Here is a 17,669-nt window from a genome sequence, read left to right as displayed (position 1 = left end):
TCCACGTTTCCTTTTGTAAGGCTATTTATAGCCCCTTAGTTTATTGAATAAAGTGTGCTTTTACTTCTCTTTTTCTTCTTCATTTTTACTTCAATTCTCTGCAACTATTTCCTGATCTATATTGTGTGAGTTTTGAGTGAGGTTCAAAGGGCCTGAAATCAAAATTTGGTATCAGAGCCTCGTTCGTGTGAAGGGGTTCTAAGGTGAAACTGATCTGAGGTTGAAGATTCAGGAAAGCAGCTTCTACTCTTGATCATCCTATCCGTGTGAAGAGTCTTACCGACGGAGGTGCGTGAAAAACGAGCTTGAAAAATCCGTCAAAGCAGGAGGCTTTGGATTTGTTTGTTTAGCCAGGTAAAGAAAGCAATAAAAGCGGTTAGCTTGTTTTCTTGATCGGTGTTATAGCGCTCTTGGAGTAGGTTCTTGATCGGAAGAAGGGTTGAAGTTGTCAAATGGCGTTGGTACATGCTAAAGAAAGTGGCTCGTTGGCATTCCAATATCCGACTTTGACCCCTATGAATTATCCGGTATGGGCGGTCAAAGTGAAGTCAATTATGGATGCACATGGAAGATGGGAGACGGTCGAACCAAGGGCATTGGGTGAAGAACCGGACCCGAAGAAGGCAAAGCAAGCTCTTGCTTTCCTGTTTCAAGCCATACCGGAGGATATGGTTTTGCAAATGTCAAGTCACACCGACCCGAAAAAGGTATGGGATGGGTTAAAAACTCGATACTTGGGAGTTGAACGGGTGAGAGCGGCTCGGTTGTCAACTTTGAGGAGAGAACTTGAACGTCTACGTATAAAGGAGAGCGAAACAGTTGATGATTTCATGGCAAAATTGAGCGGTTTAACATCGAAAGCAAGGAATCTTGGAGATGAGTTTGAAGACAAGGAATTAGTGAGAAGGCTTCTAGATTCCATGCTTAAGCCTTTTCTCCAAATCGTGGCGTCAATTGAGCAATGTTTCGATTTGGACTCAATGCTATTCGATGAAGCCGTTGGTAGATTAAAAGCATTCGAGGAGCGGATGAAAGGAACCGAGAAAGTAGAGGACGTTCAAGGTGGTTTATTGTTGGCTAGTCAAGAAAAACCGCACGGGTGTAAGCATTGTGGCGTTGGAAGCTCAAACCGAGATGACTTTGGACGTGGCCGGGGAAGAGGTCGTGGGTCCGTGAAAGGTCGAGATGGTAATGAACGTTTCCGGGATAAGAGCCACGTGAAATGTTACAAGTGTGGCGAGTTTGGTCAATATAGCAATGTGTGTCCTAAATTGAAAACTCAAGAGGCAGACTTGGTGGAAGAAGAGGAGCCGATACTTGGTTTGGGTTAGTGGTAGCCATGAAAACGAGTGCTGTGAATAAACGATTAAGGAGGTGATTATTGGTATTAATCGTCTATTTACCGGGTATGAGTTATGAGCTTTTATTATTTAGATGCATGAAATAAGTCTTCTAAGTCTTCACGTGCACTATGGTTGGAAGATAGAAGATAATTGTGGTTTATTATTTTACGTTTTATTTAATAGTTTATTATTAAGAAGTGGTGGTATTCTAGTTGACTGAATCCTCCGGAATTATACTGTTGAGATAGTGTACATTAGAGCAATGGGTCTAGGTTGTACCGGTTCTATTGGTGGACTAAAGTAGTATTTTATGGCTACTTTCATGCTCCACGTTTCCTTTTGTAAGGCTATTTATAGCCCCTTAGTTTATTGAATAAAGTGTGCTTTTACTTCTCTTTTTCTTCTTCATTTTTACTTCAATTCTCTGCAACTATTTCCTGATCTATATTGTGAGAGTTTTGAGTGAGGTTCAAAGGGCCTGAAATCAACATCAAAGTCATTACGTTTATATGTAACATTGGGCCATAAAAAATTGAAGACCTTGGAGGACAATTTTACCTGCGTTCTCGAGTAAAGAATAAGCAATGGGGCTGATGCCATTTTTTGTTTGAATCAAAGTGTGTTGAAGAATAAGCAATTGAAGACCTTTTGGTGATCTATTAATAGGGGCAACATCGGAACGCTTATTTCATTCAATCCAAGTTATAGTTTGAATCAAAGTGTATTGTTCATATCATCCTATTCATTTTGTTATCATATCAATTCATTCATCAAAGATCAAGTCTGGGTCAACATTGGTATCAGAGCATTAGGGTTTTTTTTACTGATTAACAGTTTGAACATTTGAAGATCGACGGTGGTGATTTCTGTGATTAGAAGAAGATTCCAGCTAAGAAAAAACGAACATCAGCAGTTTCCGGCAAAGTTCGTGTTTCCGGCGATCAATTCCGGCAATCCGGTTTCCCGGCGGGTTTTTTCGGTGAATAACTGAACACTTGTGGTTATTGACGGTGTTCTCCGTCAATATATTGAAGTTCCCGGAAAGAAAGAAAGGCGGCAGCGACGTTTTTTGGTTGAATTGGTTTTCCGTCAGGATTCCGGCGAAAACGTTTTTTCGGCAGGGGGTTTTCTGGTGAAATTTAAAACTTGAATTGTCGGTGCATTTCTCCGGTAATAAATCGAAGGTTTGTAAAGTAATATCGGGTTCAAATGCCAACAAATCAAGATTTGATTTGTGGTGGTGGCAAGTGGTATTTTCCGGCAAAGAAAGAAACCCACGGCGGTGGTTGGGTGTTTTTCCAACCGCTGATTTTTCGTGGAAATAAATTAGAAGTGGTGGAGGTTGTTTCCAGTAGAACAGGGGCAGCAGTGGTGGTTATGAGTTAAGCCGCTGAGTTCTTCCGCCAAAACAGAAATTCTGGTAGCACGATATACCGAGTAGGAAAACAACGGTTCCGAATTTTTGGTCAGGGGATTAAAGATCAACGTAGAAGGCGAGATTGATTGTCAACGCAGGAAAGATTGATTGTCAAGGCAAAAGGCGAGATTGACTTTCAACACGAGGTGGGATTGAATATCAATGCAGCCTGATTGATCGAGATCAACGTAGGAAAACGGGATTGATTGTCAATGTAGGAAAGTAGGATTGATAAGTCAATGCAGAAGGCGAGGTTGTCTTTCAACGAGAGGCGAGATTGACTTTCAACGCAAAGCGAGATTGGTTAGAACTAGTGGATCAAAGAACCAGGCTTTGTTTTCGAAAAGTGTTGTACAAGTATAATCAGGAGGATTACTTTTATATCGGGTCAGGATAAATAAAAGTTGATCAGATTAGTACTTGAGGAAGAAAAGTTTTCCAGAATAGAGAAAAAGAAGACACGGAGGATGGTTCAGTTAAAAGATGTGTCTGGGAAGTTACTATTCATTGGTGCAAACGAGAAATGGAAGGGTAAACACAAGAAGTGTGAGCATTGTGGTTGTAGAAACTCAAATCGGGAGGAATTTGGACATGGACGAGGGAAAGGTCAGATGTTAGGGAAAAGTAGAGGCAATAGTGGAGTGCAACAGGACAAGAGCCGCATAAGGTTTTACAAATGCATTGAACTTGGACATTACAGTAGTAAATGTCCAAACTTGGAAGAAAGAGAGGAAGCAAATTTGGTTCGAGATGAAGACGATGAACCAATGTTGCTGTAAGCAGATCTTGAAGAAGATGATCGTGATTAAAGGGGTGAATGCAATGTTAATCACGGATCGTCAGAGGTATAGGGGTGTGTTGTAAATAGTCGAAACTATGTTTAGTATATGCTTTAGTATAATGTAAAGTCCAGGGTCTAGATGTGTTAAGTTGGTAGATTATAACTTCCATGTACAGATGCCAGTATATGTACGATGTTTGAAATATTGAAACCCTAGAATCGCACCTTTTGGTGATCTATAAATAGGGGGTACATCAGAACGCTTATTTCATTCAATCCAAGTTAGAGTTTGAATCAAAGTGTGTTGTTCATATCATCTAATTCTTCTTGTTATCATATCAATTCATTCATCAAATATCAAGTATGGGCTAATAGTGTTGACGTACATGGAGCTCGAAATGACCTCACTTGTCTAGTTCAGTTATTACTCTATTGCTAATTCCATTCCGGATTAAGTGACTTTCCTCAACTACATGTGCCATTCCTTCCAAAGAGTGAAACTGCAATCACATGCGCTTTTATCTCTTTATTGGCCTAACGTATCCTTCTACCTGGATAGTAAATTTGACTTGATATTTGGAAGAGTGTGAGAGATTGGTTGTGGCCAATGAACCTTGGTCGGACAATAGTTTTTTATGTATACGAAATTCTAGTATGGTGGAAACATGCTATTGGAGTTTCGTCTTTTGGCCTATGCAACTCAAGCTGTAGTTTTTATGATATGGCCTCCGTTGTTTGTCAATTTCTGACATTGATAGGCTTTCTTCAAAAATATAAATATTGAATCATACGTGCTGTTACAGAGGCCGTTGTCTTTGTGAGTGAAGGGTTCCTACCAGAATATGCTTATGTTATTTTAGTGTGAGTATATAATAGTTGTAGAGTAGGTTTAATCTACGAATATTGGTAGATTCTAGTATATTAAATATACTAGACTTTGATAAGAGAGTTAGATTTGTAGGAGTTATATAGGTTGAAAAGATATCATATGAGTTCTACACCAATTTCAACGAATGTTTGGCGTAGATACTTCTTCACAATGAAGATACAATAACTAACAAACCCTGGTTTTGCTTATTTCTTCGTACAAGATTCGCACAACTAGATTCTTAGGGTGCGTTCGTTTCACAGAATTGAATAGAATTGGAATTGGAATTTGCATAGGACTTGGAATTCGTAGGAATTGAAATCCAATTCCATTCTTAATGTGTTCGTTTGACAAATGAATTGTAATCTATCACCACAAATGAATTGAAATCGATTTTTTAATATGGATAACGGCGAAAACATTTTATGTTTTTTTAGGTTTTAGTTTGTTGGGCCGTATTTTGTGGTTTATGCTTTGTGTTATTAGACGTAGTTTTGGGCTTAGTTGGGCCATATTATGTAAACCGAAATCTCTTGATTTCAGTGGGCTTTAGTATGTTTTGGGCCTAGGTTGGTAGATCTATATATACGATGTATGTAGTTCATTATAGGGTTGTTCGTCTAAGTTGGTCGATCACCCGTGTAAGTTTGTTAAGGGCTTAAGTACCCGACCAATATACATGTGTTTTGAAGCTAGTTCATCGTGTTCATTGTTATTGTTTTGTTGTTATAGAATCGGCTTGTTGATTTGTTGTCGCCTAATCAACGAGTTAATTGATATCACATTGAAAGATCCTCTCACGGGACTTATAATTGGTATCGGAGCCTATAGACCTATTCTAGGATCGGTTTAAGGTGATATCAAGGATTCTACCGGTGATTCTCTGGTGTGTTTTGGTTGAAGATTTCTGGTTTCTGAAGAAAATTGTTCTTCGTGTTCTTCGGGTTGGTGAGAGTTTTCGGGAAAAGATTTGGGTAAATCTTCGAGTTTAATTCAAATCCCTTTATTCCCGGGATTTGGTTATATCTTCAAAGATTACCATATCTTGAGCTTTTAATAGTTCTCGACCACGTTTTGAAGATTCTCGGGAAAGATTTGATAGTTCTCGGTGGTTTTGTTGGGTTCTCGGGAAGCTTTCAGTGTTTTCGGGAAAATTTCAGTGTTCTCGGGAAGTTTTCAGTGTTCTCGGGTAAATTACAGCGTTTTCAAGCATTATTGACTTTTCTTGGTCAACTTTCAGGGTTCTCGGGAAGCTTTCACTGTTCTTGGTTTTTATCATTAGAATTCACAGTTTTCGGTCAAGTTTAAGATGGACCAATCAGTCAGTACATCTTCTAATGCTACTTTACACCAAGAGCTGGATTCAATCATGGGGACTGCTACTCGTGTACCCCGTTTACTGTCTTTTGAGGGGTTCGCTGAGTTGAAGTTTAGGTTTGAGAAGTATGTAAAGATGAATGATGAAAGATCTGGAGGAGCATTATCAGAGGTCCTCAGGTCATTACTTATCAAAGAGAAGGTTCTGATGAAGTGGAGACGAAACCTATTGAGTTGAGGAGGATGAGAGGGCTCTAGCTACATTGACCATGGCACTTTCACCTAAAATTGCCTTGGGGTTTAGAGAGCTACAGTCTGCGAAAGCGCTATGGGAGGCCCTCATTGAAGTATATGAGGGAAATCAGGATATGAGGAGAAGCAGGCAGGATCTTCTCAGACAACAATTCAACATGTTCAATTATGTCTTGGGGAGTCATTGGAGAAACAACTTCATAGGTTTATTTCGTTAATCACAGAGAGGAGATCAGCAAACATAAACCCCACTTATGCTGAAATCAACAACAAGTTGGTCAACTCTCTGCCGCAAAGCTGGGATTTGAATGTGGCTGTTATCAAGAAGACAAAGGATTTGGCCAGACTGACTCTTTCTGAAGTGATGGAGATTATTAAGGCTTGTGATGTGGATGACAAGCAGCGTGCAATCAATCATGCAAATTCCTACAATGCTGCTGGTTATAGTGTTGCCTCCAACAATGATCTGATTTCACAAGACAGTTTCTCCGTATTCAAGTATTCTCAAGGTCAACAAGTTCAACCACAGAAGTCTCAGCAGACCTTCTCAATGTTCAAGTCATCTCAAGGTTAATTCACTCCGCAACCAGCACAGGCTGCTCTTGTTTTCTTCCCACAATCAGCTCCTGCAACCAAGCCACAAGCTCCCACTACCACCTCCAGCCAGTCTCCCATTCAAATTCCCACTATTTCGAACTTAAGAAAACATTGCACTGATGGCAGGTTTCATGAACTGCTACAATGCTTTTCTTGCTAGAGATCTGGTTCAACCTGTTGTAGCTACTGAGATTGATCAGATCCATCCTAATGATGTGGAGGAGATGGATATCTCTTGGCAAATCTCCATGACTATGTTTAGAGCCAAAACGTTTACAAATAGGACAGGCAGAAACAACTGGAATGTGCCTGCAAATCAGAAGGTGAGGTTTAACAAGAGTTCTTTGAGGTGTTATAACTGTCATAAGCCGGGATGAATGCATAAATCCAGCCAAGGAGGGAAACAGGGAGAGGGCTTTGGTTCCGATGAACAGTGAAAGAGGTGAGAATGTGGCTAGTTCAAGTGAAGGTGAGCAGGGTTTGGTGGCTCAACATTTTTCTTGGGATGATTAGATGGCAGCTCTGGATATCAGCAATCAAATTGCCAATTTTGCTAAGGTTGATATCGATGTTGAAGAAGGAGAGAATGAAGCTGAGGAGCAGGTTAGGGATCTTCAGCATGCTTTCATGGCCTTCACCTCCACCAAATCCTCTGAGGTAAGTTCTGTATTGTGCTCCCAATAATGTATTAATAAGGTAGAGTTGTATAAAATTCACAATAGTAATATGCTTAGAGAAATGGAGGGAATTAAAAATGAAAATAATACCCTTAAGAAACTGGAAAAGGCCTTAAAAGAGAAACTAGAGGCATAGTAAAAACATTTTTCCAAACTCCAATTTGATTTCAGCATAAAATGTTGTCACCACCTAGATGCTAGAACGAAAAATTCCGAACTAACCGTCGAGTTTGATGCATCCAAGTTGGAGATAGCTAAATCAACTAATAAATTTGAAAATGCTAAATTCAATTTTAAGAAATTTGGTGTCTCTAGCACTGTCGTTGAGTCAATGATTGAAAGCCAGTTAAAATGGAAAAAGAATAAGGGTGTGGGTATTGGGTACAACATGGTTCCCCCTCCATATTGTAATATTTCGGATTTTGTAAACCTGTATTCGTCTACTCATAACCCGATCCGGGAATATTTTAGATTATTATTATTAATCAAGAATTGAATAACTAGGTTTCATATGCTCATTTTAAACCCTTCATGTTTATTATATTGTTTATTCCTTAATTATTCCATAAAAGATCCAATAAATGACCAATAAACAAACTATAAGGACTTAAAGTGTCACAAAATGAAAATCACCTTAACTTCCCTGGAGCGCTGCACTTTGGGATTCCCAATGGTGGCCGCGCAGCGCGGGTAACCCCCTGCACAGATCGTTTAAACTTGATCTCGTTTCCTAGTTCGTTTATGGTATAAAATCGATTATATTAGGTATGTTTGAGAGAAGTAAGGACCAAGTAATCATAATATAACTAAAATACAACTCTTAATTCATTTCCCCCTGATCAAGATCATATCTATTAGTATATTTTGTTGATTCTTTTCCTTAAACCGTATTTACTTGCCTAAACGAGTAAAAAGCCCAAATTTAGTTCGTTTTTGTTATTCCTATATAAACATATCATAATTCCCTGCTGTAAACTTTAATCTAACCCTAATACACCTCCTCCAGCCTTCACCTACCTCTGGTCATCGCCAAACCCTTCAGTTTTTGCACATTCGTTGAAGATACAAGACTTGTTCGTTGACTTTGCTTGCTTTAGGACCTTTGACTTCTGTTTCTCATCAATCTTTTCACTTTCCGGATGAGTTGTAAACTGTAAAATCGTTCATCCATATGTTCTAGTCAATAACCTTCAATCAATTTTGGTAGTTGAAGTGTGTTGACTGGTTAAATCGCTTAAAACCCGTTAAAGGGCAAAACAGTCAACAAGTTTGACTTTACATTTTCTCATGCTTCTGGTCAGATTCAACGTTCGGTCCAGAAGACTTTTATTCTCATAACGAAATTGCAAGGCTACTGGCCAAAACCCGACTTCTGACTCGCTGTTCGGATTCTGGTCAGTACCACCTCGCTTAAACGTTTAATTCAACATAACTAGAGTTCTACTCATCCGTTTGGATCGATTCTAGTGGAATTAAGTTCTTTTTTATTTATAGTTTCATATCACAAGGTGTCAGGTTCAAATCAGTTATCTCGTTTGACGCGTATTGGACGACTCGCTTATCCGTTGACTCGTTTATTTTTATTTATACTCACTTGCCTTTAAAGTTAGGTAAGTTTTATCATTCCCCTATTTTACTCAATTTCCACAAACGTTTCGGGGACATATGCGTATATCATACTATACATACATATATATATATATATATATATATATATATATATATATATATATATCAAAAATAGCAAACGTGTAATTGTGTGTGATTAATCAAATCTACTTGTTATGTGCTTATTTGTCTTTGTATCCAATCGTTTGACATATCCCCTTGGAGAGGGTTCTCATTGACCACCGCCTGATTCGCTTGGCAACGGTCTTATTATTATTTTCTCATAGTTGATTTACCGGCGCCCGATTTGCTTGACAATGGTTTAGTCGACAACTTATCTGCTTATGGTTTGATTTCATTACCACATTTATTACGTTTTGCTTATTTATTATATTAACATTATTTTTGGTGTCAAAACTTGGTGATAAACTCACCCAACATGTTTGTTGACAAAACTCCATTTTCTACGCATATGCAGGTTACTTTAAGTTGAAGTATGGACACTTAGAAAGACCTTAGGGTTACATTGAAGACAAAATTTAATTTAAATGATTGTATATATTTATTTGAATTTTATTGTTGTATTGAACATTGTGTGCACATTTGAAATAAAATAATTAAATAGATACTGTCACATTTGCATTATGATAGTATCTTCGAGCTGTGAGCAATCGGATCACGCCCCGATATTTCCGCCTTAGGTTGGGGTGTGAGACCTATAATAATAACTACACTGGTCTTCCCCCTACCAAGGAAGAGGAAGAAAAGGAAAAATGCATGCAGTATGGTAAGTCAAGTGCAAATGGCAAAGGTATGGTTTGTTCAGTCAGAGCGACTGAATCAACATCTGGGGTGAATGATTCTAATGTGTTTACTTCATGTGCATATGAAGTAATAATTGAGGATTGGGCTGATGAGGATAATGATTCACCTATCGATTCTCTTGTTTCTTTAAATTTTCATGATTTGAATAATGTTGCTACTGATGTTTGTGTGGGCTCTGTTTTTAAGAGCAAAAACAATTGTGTGGTTGATTTTTCGAAAACTTCTAAAAGCAGTGATCTAATCTTTAATAAACTCGATGAAAGTAAAAATCCAAATAAACATTTGTCACCTAAGTTTGTTAAAGAAAAGGGTTCATGTACTCACAACAGTGAAAATTCTAGTGCTAAGTCCAAAGACGAACAAACAAGCTCACACAATAGAGCAAGACTAGGAATCGGCCACAACGATTTTTTCGTTAAAGGTAAACCTGTTTTAATTGTGGCATTCCTGGTCACATTACAAGAAATTGTTCTCGTCTCCCGTATGTTCCATATTACAGAAGTTATCAGAGGACTATGCCTCAAAATACCTACAAGAATTTTAACTTAAATAAGACGAGGTATTATAAGGCAAAGCCCTCTGACGGTGATTAGAGGAGAAACAAGGCTGACAGTTCAAGTTCCCATCAGACCAGGCCTATTACGGTTCCAAAGTGGAACGGAAACTCAGTTTTGCCTCCGAGACCCAAGTGGGCCTCAGAATCAAAATCGTTCAAAAGGTCAAAGTCAAATGTGTCTTCCGTCCGCAAACCGGAGACAAAGCCAACCGTTTGTCCAAACAATAAAGTTTTTAAACCAAAATACAAATGGTTACCTAAATTTCCAGTGACCAAGTTATCAAAGCCTTCCTGTTGAATCTTTGATAATCAGGAAGACATGTCATGGCAACCCGTGACATGTTTGAACAAGTCAGGCTTACCCAGAACGACTATGGACTGGGTACCTAAAACTAATTAATCTCGCACATCATGCATGAACAGCTATGAAGGAGTATCATCAGACCGTGGTATGTTGGTAGTAGCTGTTCCAGGCACATGATAGGAGACATCTCTGAACTGAGCGACATTCAAATTTTTAATGGAGGGTATGTTTCCTTTGCGGGAGGAGAGAAGGGAAAGATTACTCAGAAAGGTACTTTGAGTAATGGTGTTATGAAGTTTGAGAATGTAAACTATGTTCCGGAGTTGAAACACAGTCTACTCAGCGTCTCGCGGATTTGTGACAAAGGTTTTTCAACTAACTTCACTAACAAAGAATGTTTGATTCTAAAGCCTGGTATAATCATACCAGAGGATTGGGTTCTTGTTCGATCTCAAAGGAAAGACAATGCCTACTTGATTGACATGAACAAGAATGTTCTTGACGAAATTACATGTTTGTTTTCAAAAGTGTAGGAACACAATGCCATGCTTTGGCATCGTCACCTTGGTCATGCTAATGTCAAAACCCTGAACCGTCTTGCGAAAAACATCATTGTCCGTGGACTGCCCGTTAAAGATTTTGTGACAATTGAGAAATGTGTGGCTTGTGCTTTAGGCAAACATTATCGCAAAGCACACAAGCCAAAGCTGATCAATACGATTTCTGGCGTTTTTCAACTGCTATATGGACCTGTTCGGTCCAGTTCACGTTTTAAGTCTCTCTCATAGTAATCATTGTTTGGTTATCACCGATGACTACTCCTGTTTCATTTGGGTGTTCTTCCTGTCAAATAAGGGTGAAACTACAGAATTGATCAGGAGATTTGTGGTGCTTATGGAAAATCAACTAAATATGAAGCTCAAGGGAATTTTTTGTGACAACATAACGGAGTTTAAGAACTATACATTGAATTATTTTTGTTCCGAGAAGGGAATACTTCGACAGTACAGCTCAGCTCGTACTCCACAGCAAAATGGTGTTGCTGAAAGACGGAACCGTACTTTGATCGAAGCTGCAAGAACTATGTTGTGTGATTCAAAGTTACCGTTGTTCTTTTGGGCTGAAGCGGTCAACACTGCCTGTTATGTTCAAAATCGGGTGGTGATAAACAAATCATAGATGAAGACTCCCTATGAAATCATGTATGGCCACAAGCCTACTTTTGCATATTTTCGAGCCTTTGGTTATCCGTGTACTTTATTAAATCTCGAATCGACTCCAAAGTTTGAAGTCAAGGCAGATGATTGTTATTTTATTGGATATTCTGGTCACACTGTCTACAAAGTCTACAACAAGGCATCGAAACAGATCGTCGAATCTTATGATGTGCGCTAGCTGGAGGAGAATGAAACGGATGCTCGTGTGGGTCTTAACTGGTTATTCTACTACAACAAACTGTTTAAGCCGTTCAATGTGTTTCCAGTAGTTGATGCAGAGAACTCAGGGGTAGAGACTTCTAATGTTATTGATGATGAAGACGACATGTCTACTAATGTTCAAAAGTCTCCTATGCTGAGTGTTGACTCGTCTAAATCTTTGGACACTACTCAGCCATTGTCTGAAAATCTAAAAGAAGTTGCTACCGTGACTGTGTCCCCACAAGAGACTTCTGCAGCTGAGGCCTCACCAGTTGATGGGGAGAGTGTCATTCGTCGAATTTTTGGTAGCACTCTATTCCCTGATGCCATACCAAATGAGTATATTTCCAGTACCTCGTACTCGCATAGTACTGCAGCATTTGGATGGAAGAACCCTCTCACTGAAATCCTTGAAGATCCAACAAATTTACCAGCAAACTGTTCTGTTCCCGATCACTCCATTCCGTCATGAATTCAGCGGGATCACCCAATCGAAAATGTAATTGGTCCCCTTAAAGCTAGAGTTTCAACCAGAAGTCAAACATGAACTATCAACAATTGCCTGTATTCCTATTTTATCACCCAACTTGAGCCTAAGACTGTTGAGATGGCTTTGCAAGAACCAAGTTGGGTTGACGCCATGCATGAGGAACTGAATCAGTTTGAGAAACTTAAGGTTTGGAGGCTAGTTGAGTTACCCGCTGGGAAGAAGTCTTTGGATACGAGATGGGTTTTTCGTAACACGTAAGATGATACTGGGGTTATTGTTCGAAATAAGGCACGGCTTGTGGTTCGTGGTTTTCATCAAGTCGAAGGTTTGGATTATACTAAGGTGTATGCTCTGGTGGCTCGTCTTGAGGCTATTCAGATTTTGTTGGCATATACATTCTACATTGGGTTCACGGTTTATCAGATGGATGTCAAGACAACGTTTTTGTATGGTGAAGTGAAGGAGGAGATTTATGTGGATCAGCCACCGGGTTTTGTGGATTCGAAGCACCCGTCACACGTCTACAAGTTGGACAAGGGTCTTTATGGCCTTCATCAGGCTCCTCGGGCATGGTATGCGATGTTGACGGCTCATCTTTTGGGGCATGGGTATAAACGAGGAACCATCGATCAGGCACTGTTCATTAAGACTCTTGGAAAGGATCTGATTTTGGTTCAGATTTATGTGGATGACATCATTTTTGGCTCTACCTGCACTGCTCTCTGTTATGAATTTGAAGAAGTGATGAAGAAAATATTTGAGATGGGCTCGTTGGGGGAGATGACGACGTATTTGGGTTTGCGGGTTCGTCAAAGCTTGACAAGTATTCTACTTCATCAAGGAAAGTACGTCGAGGACATGTTGGCTATGTTCAATTTTGAAGATTCGAAGAGTGCCGCGACTCCTATGGTTGAAAGACCTCTTTTTTCATCAGATCCTAAAGGGTAACCTATAAATCAAACGTACTATCGATCGATGATTGGATCCCTGATGTATCTCCTGCTAGTCGCCCCGACATCATGTTTGTAGTTTGTCAATGCACTCGCTTCCAGGCTAATCCTAAACTTTCTCACTTAATTGCTGTTAAACATATTTTTAGATATCTAAAAGGGCAACCGAAGCTAGGTCTTTGGTATCCTAAAAACTTAGAATTTGATCTGTATGCTTTTGCTGACAGCAATTATGGAGGTGATGATATTGACAGGAAATCTACTTCTGCTGGATGTCAATTCTCGGGGGATCGACTCATTTCATGGCAATGCATGAACCAACAAACGGTGTCCACATTCATTGCTGAGGCTGAGTATGTTGCTGCTTCTGCCTGCTGTTCTCAGGTTATCTGGATGCAACATAAATTGCTGGATTACGATTTGGAATTTCTTGACACTCCTGTTTTCTGTGATAATGTTGCTGCCATTGCCATTATTAAAAAATCCGGTTTAGCATTCTAAAACCAAGCACATCGATATCAAAATTCATTTTATTCGTGACTGTTACGACCAGAAATTGATTCATCTTGAACAAATTCACACTGATAATAATGTGACGGACTTATTTTACAAAACTGGTCGGAACAGCCAGATTTAATGTGCTTGTAGGGTTTCTTAAGATATTGCGTTTCGATGACTGGGTATTTTTGAGGTTAAATTTTATACATAAATATTTTCGTGTTTCTCATAATTTCTGTACAAATTTAGGGGGAGAAAAAGAAAAAAAAATACAAAAAGAGTGTGTGTGTTTAAAAAAAAAAATCTGTTTCGATCTGTCGCTTAAAATCATGCTGGTTACTCAAGTTCAAGGGACATATTTTTATGTTTGGTCCTGTTGTCAATCTTTGGCGCACGGGATAGCCATTAACCTAAGGACTGAAAGTGACCGGGGCGACTGAATATAAAAATGTATATAATGTTATTGTTTTAACTATCTGATTTTAATTCTTTCACTGAAAATTATGTCGGTTACCTAAGTTTGAAGGACATATATTAATATATGTTTGGTCTTATTGTCTACCTATAGACATATAGGATAGTCATTTACCTGAAGACTGAAAGTGACTGGGGTGACTGAATCTAAAATTGTCTTCTAAGTTATCATCTGGGAAGTGATATGATTATTCAGCTAAAAGCTTTATAGAAGCTCAAAATATTTCCAAATGAAAATTGATCTAACCTTTGAAAAATGATAGATAAATTGATTTTGTGTGCTTAAAGTGTGAAGTTATTAAGATAAAAGGGCTTTTGAACAGTCATTGATGAAGTGATATAAACTAAATCTGCTAAACTTATTATAGAGAGTCATTTTGAAGATGTTTGCATGTCCCTAGATATATATCTCTGACTGATATGCAGAAAAGCAATTACCCAGTCATACATGAGCTCGTTAGTGTCTTGATCGCCAAAAATATTATATTTCATTATTAGCATAAAAAAATTATTGTAAATATATATGAAAATTATTGTCATTCAAATTTGTTTTCTAAAAGCTTAAAGGGGTCCTAGGGAACTACAGGGGTGGGGCATACAAATAAGTCCTAAACATCCTGAATGTAAGGCTTGTAAGTCCGGATGACATGTAAGTCCAACGTTCAACCTTAAAGCTTAAAATTATTTTTGTATAGAGAAAATTTTTTGATCAAGCACTAGGGGGTTGGAGTCAAATTGGGGTGATCTGGGGAAAGCCAAATACGCTTTGAGAAGAGATATGGGGCATCATAGGTCCATAAGTGATGTCCATATAAGCTTTATGCCTAATTGAATCTAAGCATGTCACTAGCGCAATGAAAATCATGCTAAGTTTATAATTACCTGCTATTAACCTTTTCACTATGTCTTAATAATGCTGAAAATGAATCATTGTGAAAGTATCTTAATCAATATGATTTCATGTTCAGATCCTTTCTTAAAGAGGGTTGCTTGTTTAAAACAGCTAAAATTTGATCCCAAAATATGTTAAATTTACTGAAGGCCAGATGGGTAAATTATTTCTGTTTTAGTTTAGTTAGTTGTTCTAGTTTTATTTTTAATTTTTACTTTTTACCTCATGTTTAATCGTGTCGAAACAAATGCCCTAAGAAATCGTTTTTAACATCAATCGGGATTGTTTTTAGCCTATGAAATTTGATGATTGCAAGTCATGTTCTTGGACCATTCAGTTTGGCCCAACATGTTCAAAGTTCTCATGATCTCGGCCCAATTCTATTGGCCCAGAAAACTGTTCTCGGCCCATCTGGGTTCTCGGCCCAGATGAGAAACTCAAGAGTCTTTAAATAAAAGGTTCTTGATACATTTTGATCATTCTTGAAATTCGCAAACACTTAAGAAAAACCTTCATCTTCAAAATCATCCGGAAAATCTCAGATTCTTTAATCGACGATCGTCTCTTGATATCGTCGAGTATTAAAAGGATTTACTTAAAAGGTAAGAAAGCTTAACCGAAATCTATTTTTGAGTCTCTGCTATGAGAGTTTTTGATGTCGGTTTGGAGTGATTGGAGTGTGAGATGTGGTTGGTTTACATGTTTTGTGTGAACGATTAGGTTCAGATTGATTGTGTTTTGTGTTTTTCTTGAAGTTTCAGGTTCGGTCATCAATGTGTTTGGTGAAATGGAGAAGATGATGGGTTATGTCCAAGGATTTTTGGTGTTGATTGACCGAATTCTCTTGATCAACCAGAGAACTCTTTGGTCAACTGACATCTTGAAGAGTTCTCGGTCAAACCTTGACCAAGAACCCGTGTGGTCAACCGAAAACACATCGTTCTCGGTTTTTCTGAATCACTTGGACCGAAGAACTTCTATTATTTCTTTTAACCAAAGGAATTAGGCACTAAATAAGACACTCAACTTCCAAGTACCCTTTTCGAAGCCACAGTATATATGTCGAAAAGATGGTTTAGATTTAAGTTTGGAGGAATGGATGCTGATCAATCCGGCTGGAGAAGGGGTCCCACTCCAGAAAATGGTATATCAAGTGGCTGCTGGGGGAGCTACTAAATCTGACCAAGCTCAATAGACGAAAGCTTCGGGCGCAAACTATAAAGCTGAGGTTGATATTTTGAATACAACTAGAATCAAGCAATAAACCAAGGGGGAGAATGTTGGGCCGTATTTTGTGGTTTATGCTTTATTAGACGTAGTTTTGGGCTTAGTTGGGCCATATGATGTAAACCAAAATCTCTTGATTTTGGTGGGCTTTAGTATGTTTTGGGCCTAGGTTGGTAGATCTATATATACGATGTATGTAGTTCATTGTAGGGTTGTTTGTCTAAGTTGGTCCGATCACACCGTGTAAGTTTGTTAGGGGCTTTAAGCACCCGACGTAATAATATACGTATGTTTTAAAGCTAGTTCATCGTGATCATTATTATTGTTTCGCTGTTATAGAATCGGCTTGTTGATTAGTTTCCCGCATAATCAATGAGTTAATTGATATCACATTGAAAGATTCTCTCACGGGACTTACATAGTTTTTTTATTTTTATGTTGTGTTATGTTTTTTTATTAGTTTTTTTGAATTTTTTAGGGGGTTTCCATTAAAATCAAAAACCCCTCAAATAATATTCAAAAATAATAATAAAAAATTTCATAACTCAAAATATAAATAAAAAAAATATATAAAGGCTAAAATGTTTTATTCGTTGTCCTCGTTAAAAAAAACAACTCGAGTAAAGATTCCAATGAATTCAATTGAAATCCTCAACATTTTGAAAGGACTTAGAATCCCTTTATTTAAAGGAATTTGAAGGATTGAATTCCATTTCCAATTCATTGACAACCGAGCACATCAAAATGGAATTAAGATTCCAATTCCAACAAAACGAACGCGGCATGTCATGGGATTTTAATTTTAATTCTTTTGAATTCCCACGAATTCTGTGAAATAAGCGAACCCTTAGTTTTATTTCATCTTGAGAATGTAGCACTCCATGAGACGTCGTTTAGTGTCTTTCGTCGTGAAACTATGTCTTATAGAGGACAGAAGTTTGTATACCATAAGGGGGTACGAAGATCTAGGTAGTAAAGATACCGCATGAGTTCTAACACCTATTTTAAGGAAGATTTGGCATATATGGTGCTTCCCAAAACTACGAAGATCCCACATATGATTAATAAACCTTAGGAATTCCTTCTTATAAGATTCGAATAACTAGATTACTTAGTTTTGTTTCTTCCTTGAAGTAGCTTACGTAGGGATCAGAGAAAGAGTTTCATGATTTGGG

The 17,669-nt window shown here is 38.2% G+C and overlaps 1 protein-coding gene across 1 annotated transcript; it reads left to right on the top strand.

Moving 5' to 3' along the window:
- Nucleotides 1–452: 452 nt before the first annotated feature.
- LOC143604883 (uncharacterized) lies at nucleotides 453–1,331 on the top strand. Its single transcript, XM_077081220.1, has one exon. It carries the CDS (start codon nucleotides 453–455, stop codon nucleotides 1,329–1,331), a length of 879 nt encoding a protein of 292 aa, XP_076937335.1.
- Nucleotides 1,332–17,669: the final 16,338 nt, after the last annotated feature.

Source organism: Bidens hawaiensis, unplaced genomic scaffold, assembly GCF_021521415.1.
Source record: "Bidens hawaiensis isolate Kalapana, Puna unplaced genomic scaffold, B.hawaiensis_p1.1 tig00067219_1, whole genome shotgun sequence".
In the NCBI taxonomy this organism is placed as follows: Eukaryota; Viridiplantae; Streptophyta; class Magnoliopsida; order Asterales; family Asteraceae; genus Bidens; species Bidens hawaiensis.
This window is presented reverse-complemented; position numbering and strand designations above follow the sequence as displayed.